This window comes from Lissotriton vulgaris, chromosome 8, assembly GCF_964263255.1.
Source record: "Lissotriton vulgaris chromosome 8, aLisVul1.2, whole genome shotgun sequence".
In the NCBI taxonomy this organism is placed as follows: Eukaryota; Metazoa; Chordata; class Amphibia; order Caudata; family Salamandridae; genus Lissotriton; species Lissotriton vulgaris.
The window spans coordinates 1425363372-1425379161 of NC_141696.1; the positions used below are offsets into that span (position 1 = coordinate 1425363372).

The window sequence follows — 15790 nt, forward strand, 5'->3', positions numbered from 1 at the left end:
AACCGGACTTACCCCTCCCACTTGGGATGGGCGACAGCACGGAGGCGTACCTCAAGTGCAACTACTACCAATTTCCCTTGACTTGACGGGGGCACCTAAAACTCGACGCCAGTTAAAGGTCGTTCGAATACTCGTGTGAGGTATCTAGAAGGTATCGTGGCCCTTATCCCAACCCCACACAACTTACCGCATCTGCCGTCGCAGATGTCACTGGCCCCGGGAAATTCCCCAGGAGGGGGCTGTAACCCCTCCTACAAAGGAAGGGGCCTTGACCGCCTTTCCTTTACTTCCGGCGACCCATCCTTAGAAGGGACCGCCTCCCCATTGAGGGGCCAATGGCCACCTCTCCCGAGCGCTCCCATCCGTGTTGGGTGACGCCCACTCATAGGGATCTACTAATTAGTGCTCACCGATCATGACCTTACCGCCTACCAAAATAAATACGACAGTGCAAATTAACCTAAGAATACATTGGCCACTATGACCGAAAGAGCATACATCAAAATTCGACACTAACTGAATATCTTTAATGGCAAACATACTCAAAACGAACATTCTTTATTAACTCAAAATCAACATGGCACTACAACCTGGAAACGAAAACAAAAACAAAATTAATCAACTTTATTATACACAACTGGCTGTCTTCAGGGGCTGGTGGGTGGGTCAAAATTGGCTCTTCGTTCTGTCCCGAGCTCACGTGCAGCGAGGAGGTGCAGCTTCAGAGCACAAGAACAAGAGGATGTCTTCTGGTCTTGCGTCCCTTTTTATCCGTCTTCAGGGCGGGCGTATACCCGCCCCTGCCTGCCCCTGAGGGCGTGGCTGGCTGCGTCGGTGTCTAGGCCAGCCCACTCTAGGGCGGGAACGAGCGCGCCCCAGCTACGCCGCTTCGGGCATACCAGCTGAGACGCGCCTCCCGCCCAAAATGGCTTCCCGGGGGGATCGAGGCACTCGGCCATAAGTTCGGGGGGACCGATTCGGTCGCCCCTTTCCATATAGCCGAGATACCCGCCACCCCCTCTCAACACAATCCCCGAAAGGAGTGAAACCGGAAACAGTTCTTGAAGTTTTTGGAAGTGGGATGGAGTGACCATCCCGGCCGTATTTATTAAAACAAAAATTAAAACATTAAACGTTTCATGTTATGTACAATTTCATTACCATATTGCGATGTTTGGCTAACCTTAACAGATTCTCTAATACAGAGGTTCTCCTAGCCGAACTAGCAACCTACAAAACATTTCTTGACATATTGAAATTGTACAACCTAACGTTTAAGGGCCAACAGCAAGGTCATAACCGGTGTCAAGATCCCTAACCGGACTTACCCCTCCCACTTGGGATGGGCGACAGCACGGAGGCGTACCTCAAGTGCAACTACTACCAATTTCCCTTGACTTGACGGGGGCACCTAAAACTCGACGCCAGTTAAAGGTCGTTCGAATACTCGTGTGAGGTATCTAGAAGGTATCGTGGCCCTTATCCCAACCCCACACAACTTACCGCATCTGCCGTCGCAGATGTCACTGGCCCCGGGAAATTCCCCAGGAGGGGGCTGTAACCCCTCCTACAAAGGAAGGGGCCTTGACCGCCTTTCCTTTACTTCCGGCGACCCATCCTTAGAAGGGACCGCCTCCCCATTGAGGGGCCAATGGCCACCTCTCCCGAGCGCTCCCATCCGTGTTGGGTGACGCCCACTCATAGGGATCTACTAATTAGTGCTCACCGATCATGACCTTACCGCCACAGGCCCGGATAGTTGACCGGCTATCCGGGCCCCCCACCAACTCCTAGCTAAAGGTCATGTTCCAACGTTTTTAACCATGCTAAGAAGTCTCCTATGAGTAACTCATTTCCCACCCGAGACAAATGCACACCATCCCCCATATACATACTGTCATCATTAATACAACCGTGCGAGACAGAATGCAATGTCCTGGAACGGAACAACCTACTCATTTTGTTATTAAGTTTCCTAACAGAATGGTTCAAAGCAGGGATCGAAATAGCCCCCCGCCACACTTTTCGTGGGATCATATGAGACCACGCAATTATGCACCCCGGAACTCTCCTCGCCAACCAACTTACGGTGGAAAGCATTGCCTCCAGGAGAAGTCGTCTACCGGTGGTGACCAAATCATTGCCCCCTAAATGTACTATGACTATTGACGGCGGTGACCTCATCCGCCCTAACAAACCCTCAAAGTAAGCTTGAAACTGGTCAATACAGAGACCGCCCCTTCCGTAGAAGGACATCCTGTACCCGTATTCCCCAGCTACGTGAATCATGTCACCTGCTTTGAATACGTCTGCGGCACGCCTCACGTATGAGTGGCCCACGACCCACACCTCCTTTCTCACAGCCGGTGATGTCTGACCGCTGGCCCGGTGTTGGGTCGACTGCATAGTCCGCCCCGCCTCGAAGGCTTGCGTAACTGAAAACCAAACAAAAGACAAGAAGCGTGAGTACATTGTTACAGCTTCACAACATGTGCAACCGCACATACCTCTTATAACAATTGGAGGACCAACGCCCCACTTGTTTTACTTGTTCCACATTAAGACCCCTGGCTGCAGCTTCGGTGGCAGCCCCTATCCGAAAGGAGTGGGTCCCAAACTCACCTGGGTCCAAGCCTGCTGCGGCAATTGACATCGCGAGCACCCGCTGAAACTGAAACTTTGTCAGTGGGGTGGCGTCCGCGTGTCTCAACATTGTCCCCCCCCATGATGCCACCCTTTGTGCTAGGTAATCCTCTAAACACCTCACCGGACACATGGAGGACCCTGGAATCCTGCGAATGACTATGCAGTCTCCCACCCCATTTTGATCGGTTTTCGACTTGACAAAGGATACCGTCATAGTCTCACCCCTGATCTGAACGTGTTCCCGGCACAAACCCCCCGCCACATCCCGCTTGCTCCTTGCCACCAGCTCACTTATCCTCATAGCCCCGTGAAATGCAAGCGTAAAGGCGGCTCGGAACAAACAGGCCTCGAACTGAGACGAGCATATGTCGGGGAGTGTGGCCAGCAACTGGGACAACCTATCCAGACCTATCGGGCGCCTCTCATCTACTCTGCGACCCTCAAGGCGTTGCCACCCACGCAGCGCTTTCTGTACAGCAAAAGACGCTGTCGGGTCCTGGATATTATGAGCCCTGGCAACAAAGGAGATGGCAGCACGATGCCTCTGGGCTGTAGCCACCGACTTCCCAGCCTTACGCAAGGACATCAGAAAATGTACTACCCAATCCTCATGCCCCCAAAGTCCCCCTCTCTCAGTCCCCAAAAAGGCCAAATAAGCCCGAAACGCCCCTTCGTATGCCTTCCTCGTCCTTGGTGCTAGACTCTCTCCCACGAGGTAACGAAGTTCGGGGCACCGAGAGACCAGAGAGCTTCGGGAAAAGGTGCTGGCTCGGGGTCCGCTGAGGGAAGGAAACCCGAGAAAGCCTGCATTTGAAAACGAGACAGTGCATCAGCAGCCTGATTCATCACCCCCGGGACATGTTTTGCTCTGAATACCACGTTCAGTTGCATACACAGTAAGACAATTTCTTTAAGCAGCCTCAAAATCATTTTACAACGTGCTGCCTGACTATTAATGCATTCTACAACGGTCATATTGTCAGACCAAAATATGACAGAATGATTTTTGAAACCATCGGGCCAGGATCTGAGGGCCACCAAAATAGGAAACAGCTCAAGGAAAGCAATATTACTCGTCAGCCCCTCATCGTGCCACCATGTTGGCCACTTTTGTGCCGACCATTTTGTGCCGAAGATGGCGCCGAAACCCATGCTTCCCGCTGCATCCGTCCATAGACCCAGCTCTTCAGAGGACAAGGCCGGTTTGTTCCAGACGACTCGACCATTGAAATCCGCCAGGAATGCTAACCAAATACGCATGTCTTGGCGGACCTCGGCCGATAACCTCGTGCGATGGTGACCCTCTTTTAGGCCGACCATCGCCTGTGCAATCGAACGGGAGAAGGGGCGGGCCATCGGGATCACCCTTAAGGCAAAATTCAACTTCCCCACCAATTGCTGCAATTGATGCAGCGTAACTTTAGATGCAGTGATACACATTTGCAGGGCTGTCTTGAATTTCGATACTTTGGAAGCTGGTAAACGAAAACAACCCTCACTAGAGTCCAACTCGATCCCGAGGAACTCGAGGCAAGTCGTGGGACCCACAGTTTTACCTGGTGCCAACGGCACGCCAAATTGATTCATTAAAACACAAAATTCAGTCAAGGCCCGGGCACATTCATCATCCCCAGCGGCCCCAAGGAACAGAAAATCATCGAGGTAATGCATCACATTCCGAAAACCTGTTTTCTTCGTGTAAACCCATTGCAGAAAACTACTGAATTTCTCGAAATAAGCACAAGATATCGAGCACCCCATTGGCATACACCTGTCCATGTAATACAAACCTTGAAACGTGAATCCCAACAAACGTTGATCATCCGGGTATACCGGGAGCAAACGGAACGCTGACTCGATATCTGATTTCGCCATCAGCGTCCCGGGCCCCAGGCGATTCAAAATGGCTACGGCCTCATCGAATGATGCGTACCGCACCGAACACATTTCTGGATTAATTGCATCGTTTACAGAAAGGCCATGAGGGGCTGATAAATTGTGAATCAATCGAAACTCACCCAGGTCCTTCTTGGGGACCACCCCTAAAGGAGAACAAACAAAGTTCGGTACCGGGGGGACAGGAAACGGGCCGGCAACCCGACCTCGGGTAACCTCTTTCCGGATCTTATCCTGTACTACAGTAGTATGCTGCAAGACGGAAAGTTGATTTTTGCACGACCCGACACCCTGAAAGCTACCCACCGGGATGCGGAAACCATATGAAAAACCGTTTCGTAGCACCCCAGCAGAAGTACGATCTGGGTATTCGCTGAGCCAGGGAATCATCGCCAGGGTATCAATCGGGGTTGGTAAAGGCGCCCCTCGGACTATATTAGACCTGTTTAGCGCCTCCTCTACCCCCATTTTCACCCGATTTGGCTCTGCACGAGGACTCAGGATGGGGTGCCCCACAACCACTACATTCGTGTTTGAACTTACAAGACCCCGGGGGCCTAGTACATTTGCTTCTGTTGAAATTGAAACAGAACCCCCTCTTCCCTGTATTGCCGGCGGGTCTCGGGTAATCGTCTGTACCCGTACCCGACCGAAAGGGCGTCCCCCCATTTTGGCGGGAGGACTCACTAACAGCACTCCCTACCAATGGCACTTTCAACATTCCCGACTCTTTCATCTTATTCCATGTTAAAGAATCGTAACAGTCCCAGGTTAAACTTTTGTTATGTTCCATCGCTTTCCTGAAAAGGTTGTCATAACAGAACCATTGGTTACCTTGGTGTGATGTCGAGTACCCCATAATTCGTGACTGATATACTGGAAATTCAGGGAGCAAATCAGGCCTCCGTTCCCCCAAAATTGCCGTGAAAATTCCCCAAGCATTACCCCAGTTACCAATATTTTCATTCACTTTAAAGGCGGCCATTTTTGCGCGCCAAACACTCGGATGCATCAGATCCTTTTGACCCTTAACAGTTTCGACCTCATAGTGATCAACGAGCAGGGAGAAAATGTTAACGTATTCCCCCGCCCAAATCTTTTCCTTTATTGGCAAAGGAACATGTTGCCCCAATCTTTCTCTACGAGAGGGTGTTGACTCATCCCTTGCAATCGGCAATAGCCGCTTACCTGCACCGGACGCTGCTTCCGTCCCTCGTGGCTTGTCTATCGCCGCATCCGGCGCGGGCACCTTGGCTGTATCACGTTTCTCGCGCAACTGCTTTATGAGAGCTTGCGCTTCGGTAGCCATGGCGCCCCCATTACTGTCCCCCAACCATGCTGCTAACTGTGCCGCCAACTCGGGAGGCATATCTCCGGCAGACGTCGGGGTAACTATCACGGGAATCGGATTCCCCTCATCCGGTACCGAGGCCGGTACCGGGGCTGGCGCCTCGAGCGGGGAACAGGGAACCGGGACGTCTCCCCCGACCGGCCCCCTTCTCGGCCTCTTTGGCTTCCCTCCGGCCGGTGGACGCCCCGATCCCTCCTCGCCGTCTCGCTCCGCCAACCGCTTCTTAATTTCGGACATGTCCTTCATGAGTGCCCGAACCAACTGGTCAGTCGACATTCTCTTTGCTCCTTTCTTGGGCATCCTTCCGACGAAGTATCTAAAAGACAAAGAGAGAGATTAAAACGCTCAAAATTGGCTCTTCGTTCTGTCCCGAGCTCACGTGCAGCGAGGAGGTGCAGCTTCAGAGCACAAGAACAAGAGGATGTCTTCTGGTCTTGCGTCCCTTTTTATCCGTCTTCAGGGCGGGCGTATACCCGCCCCTGCCTGCCCCTGAGGGCGTGGCTGGCTGCGTCGGTGTCTAGGCCAGCCCACTCTAGGGCGGGAACGAGCGCGCCCCAGCTACGCCGCTTCGGGCATACCAGCTGAGACGCGCCTCCCGCCCAAAATGGCTTCCCGGGGGGATCGAGGCACTCGGCCATAAGTTCGGGGGGACCGATTCGGTCGCCCCTTTCCATTAAACCCCCACATCGATTGGGTCAATCCCAGGAAAAACTTTCAAAAAGTTATGTATGACCCATATGGAGGATATTAGATTAGCCTCCGAGGCACAAAAGCCCACGGTGCAAATAAATCAAATGATGTGGTCAGCATCCAATCATACTTAACATATACATCAAGTGGGTACGATAGATTTGTACTGACCCGCCTTAGATTCGACATATTCCATTGCTTGGTAAGCTTTCCGACAATGAATGATTGGGAAAAATTGCTACCTAATTGCCCTTGCGATGCAGTATCACCCCAAACATCAATGCATGTTTTATTGTTCTGTAAGTTTTACAAAGAGCATAGGAAAAAGTGGATTTTACCTATTTTTAAATTATGGGGGTTAAGACAATGCCGCCCAGGTAACCTTGCTTTGCAGTATATGGACTCAGATTGTGTTATGAGGAATATTACACAATTTTTGAAAAGCTCTATTAGACATAGAAAGCACCTTTGAATAATGTCCTATATAAGAGTGTACTTTTAGGCCTATGCGTAATAACAATTTTTCTGGCTGTAATGACTTAGTTTTTATCCTGTAAATAGTTTTATCAATTTTAGTCTATAATTGTGATGAATTAGAACAATCATTTGAATTGGTGCTTCAAATTAACTGTTTTATGATTATTAAATACGTTTTAAAGGATGATTTACACTGTGCTTTTATGGTTTGTAAAGTGTCAAATGAAAACCGAATAAAGTTGACTTGATTGATTGATTGATTGGTGTTATTTGGGACTTCCAAGAAGGCCCTGCAACTAAATCAATATGGACAGAATTGTGTCTCAATCTTATTCACAATAGCTTGCTCCTGAATATTACCAAATTGGAGGACACGACTGATTCCATCGCTTTAGAACTGGTGGACTAAAATGTTAATAACTAACAATTTGAAGAAGAATACACGAAGAGAGTAGGGAGTCATAGGAAGCACACAACTATTTGGCAGTACTTTTGCAAGCCTTTTTTAGCTGGGTGAGTGTGGACACAATGAATCATATGTCTTTGAGGAAATTACCACCTCTATTTTTTCCCCTCATATTCATGACATTATAGTAAAAGGTAAAGATTGCAGCGTTAGCTAAGAAATCACATTCATGTGAATGTTTGGATTTGGGTGCTAGAACATATAGGCACAAGCACTTTTATTCATCAGCACTTGTACTGTGAAGCACTAGCACTTTCCTTGTTTCAGTTTTTAAGACATATCTATGGTTTATTTGTTTCAATACTGTGATATAAATTGTATACATGCCTTATTTAATGTGTATACCTGTTCAATAAAAATATTTAAGAAAAAATAATCTTTGATTTGGCCATAGGCTAGTGTAAATGTGACATTTGCATAAGACTAGACTGTGAGTGAACTAAAACATCTAGGAGCCTCTTGGGTACGGGCCAGATAATTATTCATAGGAAATCACCACCCACATCTAGAGATTTTGGGTGTCACGCAGTAGCAGTGGCCATCTTGCTGGAGCCCGGTACAAATACTGCGCCCAAACCACGATGCCCTGCATGGCTTCTTTCTTTTGGAGAGAGTGGTTCTCTCTTCCCACCCTTGCTTGAAAATCTGCATTCCACCTGAAACTCCAGCCTCAAAGCTTGATACTCTGTCTGGAGTCCCCACAAGCTCCTTACCTGAAGGTTTTTGCCCTTCCCCTCGGTGAGCCTTATCATCTTCCGAAACTCTTTTTCCTGAGAGACAAAAAGGAGAAAGAGCAGCGTTAAGCTGTTTTTTAAGGATTCCTTACCGAGCTAATTAAAAATGAAACAAAGACTAAGATTAGTGCACTAGCTGCCGTTTTTTCTTTTCTTCGTGTTTAGTTAACATTTATAATTCCTAATAATAGAAAACATGGGACTAACTCTTGGGAGCCATTAAAGTCTAATGTAAGGATTTAACAAGTTTATCCTCTCCTGCTCAGTGCGGACGACGCTGTAATTATGGCGCAGACACCACTGGGTTTACCACGCGTAATAGATAGTTACACTGAGTTTATGAAAGATCTAGGTCTAAGAATAAACCCTTCTAAAACTTTTATAATGAGCTGTGGAGTCCACAATCACCTATCCGTATCTAGGCATCCTAATTAACAATAAGAACACATGACATCAAGAGATCAAAGTAAGGAAATTGCTTTTTATATGAACAGCAGTGGCCCTAGTGAATTTTTAACACAAATCAGGTAAAAGACCCCGAGTAGAGATGCTTCAAATGTACCAAGCTAAGTCAGTTAGTACAGCGACCTATGGGGCAGTGGTTTGGGGATTCTGCAATGTAGTCGATATTCAGAAAGTGGAAAGCGCCTTTTTAGGATATTTACTGGCAGTTCCACAAGGCACCTCAACGAACATATGCCACAACGAGCTAGGGTTACCTTACATTGCTGATATAATAAAAATCCAACCAGTACTATTATGACACCGGATTTGGACCTCCCCAAAAACAATCTTTAATCAGAAAATATTAAGTGACAGCTTTAAGCTAGAAAAAGTACTAAAGATTGGGTGGTTCAAATATATAAAAAGATTTTCTGATGGCTATAGGCCTACCAGAGTTTTATTAAACCCCCACATCGATTGGGTCAATCCCAGGAAAAACTTTCAAAAAGTTATGTATGACCCATATGGAGGATATTAGATTAGCCTCTGAGGCACAAAAGCCCACGGTGCAAATAAATCAAATGATGTGGTCAGCATCCAATCATACTTAACATATACATCAAGTGGGTACGATAGATTTGTACTGACCCGCCTTAGATTCGACATATTCCATCGCTTGGTAAGCTTTCCGACAATGAATGATTGGGAAAAATTGCTACCTAATAGCCCTTGCGATGCAGTATCACCCCAAACATCAATGCATGTTTTATTGTTCTGTAAGTTTTACAAAGAGCATAGGAAAAAGTGGATTTTACCTATTTTTAAATTATGGGGGTTAAGACAATGCCGCCCAGGTAACCTTGCTTTGCAGTATATGGACTCAGATTGTGTTACGAGGAATATTACACAATTTTTGAAAAGCTCTATTAGACATAGAAAGCACCTTTGAATAATGTCCTATATAAGAGTGTACTTTTAGGCCTATGCATAATAACAATTTTTCTGGCTGTAATGACTTAGTTTTTATCCTGTAAATAGTTTTATCAATTTTAGTCTATAATTGTGATGAATTAGAACAATCATTTGAATTGGTGCTTCAAATTAACTGTTTTATGATTATTAAATACGTTTTAAAGGATGATTTACACTGTGCTTTTATGGTTTGTAAAGTGTCAAATGAAAACCGAATAAAGTTGACTTGATTGATTGATTGATTGGTGTTATTTGGGACTTCCAAGAAGGCCCTGCAACTAAATCAATATGGACAGAATTGTGTCTCAATCTTATTCACAATAGCTTGCTCCTGAATATTACAAAATTGGAGGACACAACTGATTCCATCGCTTTAGAACTGGTGGACTAAAATGTTAATAACTAACAATTTGAAGAAGAATACACGAAGAGAGTAGGGAGTCATAGGAAGCACACAACTATTTGGCAGTACTTTTGCAAGCCTTTTTTAGCTGGGTGAGTGTGGACACAATGAATCATATGTCTTTGAGGAAATTACCACCTCTATTTTTTCCCCTCATATTCATGACATTATAGTAAAAGGTAAAGATTGCAGCGTTAGCTAAGAAATCACATTCATGTGAATGTTTGGATTTGGGTGCTAGAACATATAGGCACAAGCACTTTTATTCATCAGCACTTGTACTGTGAAGCACTAGCACTTTCCTTGTTTCAGTTTTTAAGACATATCTATGGTTTATTTGTTTCAATACTGTGATATAAATTGTATACATGCCTTATTTAATGTGTATACCTGTTCAATAAAAATATTTAAGAAAAAATAATCTTTGATTTGGCCATAGGCTAGTGTAAATGTGACATTTGCATAAGACTAGACTGTGAGTGAACTAAAACATCTAGGAGCCTCTTGGGTACGGGCCAGATAATTATTCATAGGAAATCACCACCCACATCTAGAGATTTTGGGTGTCACGCAGTAGCAGTGGCCATCTTGCTGGAGCCCGGTACAAATACTGCGCCCAAACCACGATGCCCTGCATGGCTTCTTTCTTTTGGAGAGAGTGGTTCTCTCTTCCCACCCTTGCTTGAAAATCTGCATTCCACCTGAAACTCCAGCCTCAAAGCTTGATACTCTGTCTGGAGTCCCCACAAGCTCCTTACCTGAAGGTTTTTGCCCTTCCCCTCGGTGAGCCTTATCATCTTCCGAAACTCTTTTTCCTGAGAGACAAAAAGGAGAAAGAGCAGCGTTAAGCTGTTTTTTAAGGATTCCTTACCGAGCTAATTAAAAATGAAACAAAGACTAAGATTAGTGCACTAGCTGCCGTTTTTTCTTTTCTTCGTGTTTAGTTAACATTTATAATTCCTAATAATAGAAAACATGGGACTAACTCTTGGGAGCCATTAAAGTCTAATGTAAGGATTTAACAAGTTTATCCTCTCCTGCTCAGTGCGGACGACGCTGTAATTATGGCGCAGACACCACTGGGTTTACCACGCGTAATAGATAGTTACACTGAGTTTATGAAAGATCTAGGTCTAAGAATAAACACTTCTAAAACTTTTATAATGAGCTGTGGAGTCCACAATCACCTATCCGTATCTAGGCATCCTAATTAACAATAAGAACACATGACATCAAGAGATCAAAGTAAGGAAATTGCTTTTTATAAGAACAGCAGTGGCCCTAGTGAATTTTTAACACAAATCAGGTAAAAGACCCCCAGTAGAGATGCTTCAAATGTACCAAGCTAAGTCAGTTAGTACAGCGACCTATGGGGCAGTGGTTTGGGGATTCTGCAATGTAGACGATATTCAGAAAGTGGAAAGCGCCTTTTTAGGATATTTACTGGCAGTTCCACAAGGCACCTCAACGAACATATGCCACAACGAGCTAGGGTTACCTTACATTGCTGATATAATAAAAATCCAACCAGTACTATTATGACACCGGATTTGGACCTCCCCAAAAACAATCTTTAATCAGAAAATATTAAGTGACAGCTTTAAGCTAGAAAAAGTACTAAAGATTGGGTGGTTCAAATATATAAAAAGATTTTCTGATGGCTATAGGCCTACCAGAGTTTTATTAAACCCCCACATCGATTGGGTCAATCCCAGGAAAAACTTTCAAAAAGTTATGTATGACCCATATGGAGGATATTAGATTAGCCTCTGAGGCACAAAAGCCCACGGTGCAAATAAATCAAATGATGTGGTCAGCATCCAATCATACTTAACATATACATCAAGTGGGTACGATAGATTTGTACTGACCCGCCTTAGATTCGACATATTCCATCGCTTGGTAAGCTTTCCGACAATGAATGATTGGGAAAAATTGCTACCTAATAGCCCTTGCGATGCAGTATCACCCCAAACATCAATGCATGTTTTATTGTTCTGTAAGTTTTACAAAGAGCATAGGAAAAAGTGGATTTTACCTATTTTTAAATTATGGGGGTTAAGACAATGCCGCCCAGGTAACCTTGCTTTGCAGTATATGGACTCAGATTGTGTTACGAGGAATATTACACAATTTTTTAAAAGCTCTATTAGACATAGAAAGCACCTTTGAATAATGTCCTATATAAGAGTGTACTTTTAGGCCTATGCATAATAACAATTTTTCTGGCTGTAATGACTTAGTTTTTATCCTGTAAATAGTTTTATCAATTTTAGTCTATAATTGTGATGAATTAGAACAATCATTTGAATTGGTGCTTCAAATTAACTGTTTTATGATTATTAAATACGTTTTAAAGGATGATTTACACTGTGCTTTTATGGTTTGTAAAGTGTCAAATGAAAACCGAATAAAGTTGACTTGATTGATTGATTGATTGGTGTTATTTGGGACTTCCAAGAAGGCCCTGCAACTAAATCAATATGGACAGAATTGTGTCTCAATCTTATTCACAATAGCTTGCTCCTGAATATTACAAAATTGGAGGACACAACTGATTCCATCGCTTTAGAACTGGTGGACTAAAATGTTAATAACTAACAATTTGAAGAAGAATACACGAAGAGAGTAGGGAGTCATAGGAAGCACACAACTATTTGGCAGTACTTTTGCAAGCCTTTTTTAGCTGGGTGAGTGTGGACACAATGAATCATATGTCTTTGAGGAAATTACCACCTCTATTTTTTCCCCTCATATTCATGACATTATAGTAAAAGGTAAAGATTGCAGCGTTAGCTAAGAAATCACATTCATGTGAATGTTTGGATTTGGGTGCTAGAACATATAGGCACAAGCACTTTTATTCATCAGCACTTGTACTGTGAAGCACTAGCACTTTCCTTGTTTCAGTTTTTAAGACATATCTATGGTTTATTTGTTTCAATACTGTGATATAAATTGTATACATGCCTTATTTAATGTGTATACCTGTTCAATAAAAATATTTAAGAAAAAATAATCTTTGATTTGGCCATAGGCTAGTGTAAATGTGACATTTGCATAAGACTAGACTGTGAGTGAACTAAAACATCTAGGAGCCTCTTGGGTACGGGCCAGATAATTATTCATAGGAAATCACCACCCACATCTAGAGATTTTGGGTGTCACGCAGTAGCAGTGGCCATCTTGCTGGAGCCCGGTACAAATACTGCGCCCAAACCACAATGCCCTGCAAGGCTTCTTTCTTTTGGAGAGAGTGGTTCTCTCTTCCCACCCTTGCTTGAAAATCTGCATTCCACCTGAAACTCCAGCCTCAAAGCTTGATACTCTGTCTGGAGTCCCCACAAGCTCCTTACCTGAAGGTTTTTGCCCTTCCCCTCGGTGAGCCTTATCATCTTCCGAAACTCTTTTTCCTGGGAGACAAAAAGGAGAAAGAGCAGCGTTAAGCTGTTTTTTAAGGATTCCTTACCGAGCTAATTAAAAATGAAACAAAGACTAAGATTAGTGCACTAGCTGCCGTTTTTTCTTTTCTTCGTGTTTAGTTAACATTTATAATTCCTAATAATAGAAAACATGGGACTAACTCTTGGGAGCCATTAAAGTCTAATGTAAAGATTTAACAAGTTTATCCTCTCCTGCTCAGTGCGGACGACGCTGTAATTATGGCGCAGACACCACTGGGTTTACCACGCGTAATAGATAGTTACAATGAGTTTATGAAAGATCTAGGTCTAAGAATAAACACTTCTAAAACTTTTATAATGAGCTGTGGAGTCCACAATCACCTATCCGTATCTAGGCATCCTAATTAACAATAAGAACACATGGCATCAAGAGATCAAAGTAAGGAAATTGCTTTTTATAAGAACAGCAGTGGCCCTAGTGAATTTTTAACACAAATCAGGTAAAAGACCCCCAGTAGAGATGCTTCAAATGTACCAAGCTAAATCAGTTAGTACAGCGACCTATGGGGCAGTGGTTTGGGGATTCTGCAATGTAGACGATATTCAGAAAGTAGAAAGCGCCTTTTTAGGATATTTACTGGCAGTTCCACAAGGCACCTCAACGAACATATGCCACAACGAGCTAGGGTTACCTTACATTGCTGATATAATAAAAATCCAACCAGTACTATTATGACACCGGATTTGGACCTCCCCAAAAACAATCTTTAATCAGAAAATATTAAGTGACAGCTTTAAGCTAGAAAAAGTACTAAAGATTGGGTGGTTCAAATATATAAAAAGATTTTCTGATGGCTATAGGCCTACCAGAGTTTTATTAAACCCCCACATCGATTGGGTCAATCCCAGGAAAAACTTTCAAAAAGTTATGTATGACCCATATGGAGGATATTAGATTAGCCTCTGAGGCACAAAAGCCCACGGTGCAAATAAATCAAATGATGTGGTCAGCATCCAATCATACTTAACATATACATTAAGTGGGTACGATAGATTTGTACTGACCCGCCTTAGATTCGACATATTCCATCGCTTGGTAAGCTTTCCGACAATGAATGATTGGGAAAAATTGCTACCTAATTGCCCTTGCGATGCAGTATCACCCCAAACATCAATGCATGTTTTATTGTTCTGTAAGTTTTACAAAGAGCATAGGAAAAAGTGGATTTTACCTATTTTTAAATTATGGGGCTTAAGACAATGCCGCCCAGGTAACCTTGCTTTGCAGTATATGGACTCAGATTGTGTTACGAGGAATATTACACAATTTTTTAAAAGCTCTATTAGACATAGAAAGCACCTTTGAATAATGTCCTATATAAGAGTGTACTTTTAGGCCTATGCATAATAACAATTTTTCTGGCTGTAATGACTTAGTTTTTATCCTGTAAATAGTTTTATCAATTTTTGTCTATAATTGTGATGAATTAGAACTATCATTTGAATTGGTGCTTCAAATTAACTGTTTTATGATTATTAAATACGTTTTAAAGGATAATTTACACTGTGCTTTTATTGTTTGTAAAGTGTCAAATGAAAACCGAATAAAGTTGACTTGATTGATTGATTGATTGGTGTTATTTGGGACTTCCAAGAAGGCCCTGCATCTAAATCAATATGGACAGAATTGTGTCTCAATCTTATTCACAATAGCTTGCTCCTGAATATTACAAAATTGGAGGACACAACTGATTCCATCGCTTTAGAACTGGTGGACTAAAATGTTAATAACTAACAATTTGAAGAAGAATACACGAAGAGAGTAGGGAGTCATAGGAAGCACACAACTATTTGGCAGTACTTTTGCAAGCCTTTTTTAGCTGGGTGAGTGTGGACACAATGAATCATATGTCTTTGAGGAAATTACCACCTCTATTTTTCCCCTCATATTCATGACATTATAGCAAAAGGTAAAGATTGCAGCGTTAGCTAAGAAATCACATTCATGTGAATGTTTGGATTTGGGTGCTAGAACATATAGGCACAAGCACTTTTATTCATCAGCACTTGTACTGTGAAGCACTAGCACTTTCCTTGTTTCAGTTTTTAAGACATATCTATGGTTTATTTGTTTCAATACTGTGATATAAATTGTATACATGCCTTATTTAATGTGTATACCTGTTCAATAAAAATATTTAAGAAAAAATAATCTTTGATTTGGCCGTAGGCTAGTGTAAATGTGACATTTGCATAGGACTAGACTGTGAGTGACCTAAAACATCTAGGAGCCTCTTGGGTACGGGC

At 43.6% G+C, this 15790-nt stretch overlaps 1 protein-coding gene across 9 annotated transcripts in view; it reads right to left on the minus strand.

Annotated features, from left to right (window-relative positions):
• The window catches only part of LOC147698863 (uncharacterized), a 171392-nt gene that overhangs the window by 40022 nt on the left and 115580 nt on the right, over positions 1–15790 (minus strand). For 8 of the 9 annotated variants that reach the window (XM_086935472.1, XM_086935473.1, XM_086935471.1 and 5 more), the window contains 3 exons: positions 13436–13492; positions 10838–10894; positions 8240–8296 (listed from right to left, as the gene is read on the minus strand). In XM_086935472.1, coding sequence (XP_086791598.1) covers positions 8240–8296; positions 10838–10894; positions 13436–13492 — 171 coding nt within the window. The remainder of the gene's footprint in view (positions 1–8239; positions 8297–10837; positions 10895–13435; positions 13493–15790) is intronic. The other variant, XM_086935475.1, reaches the window with a different exon arrangement.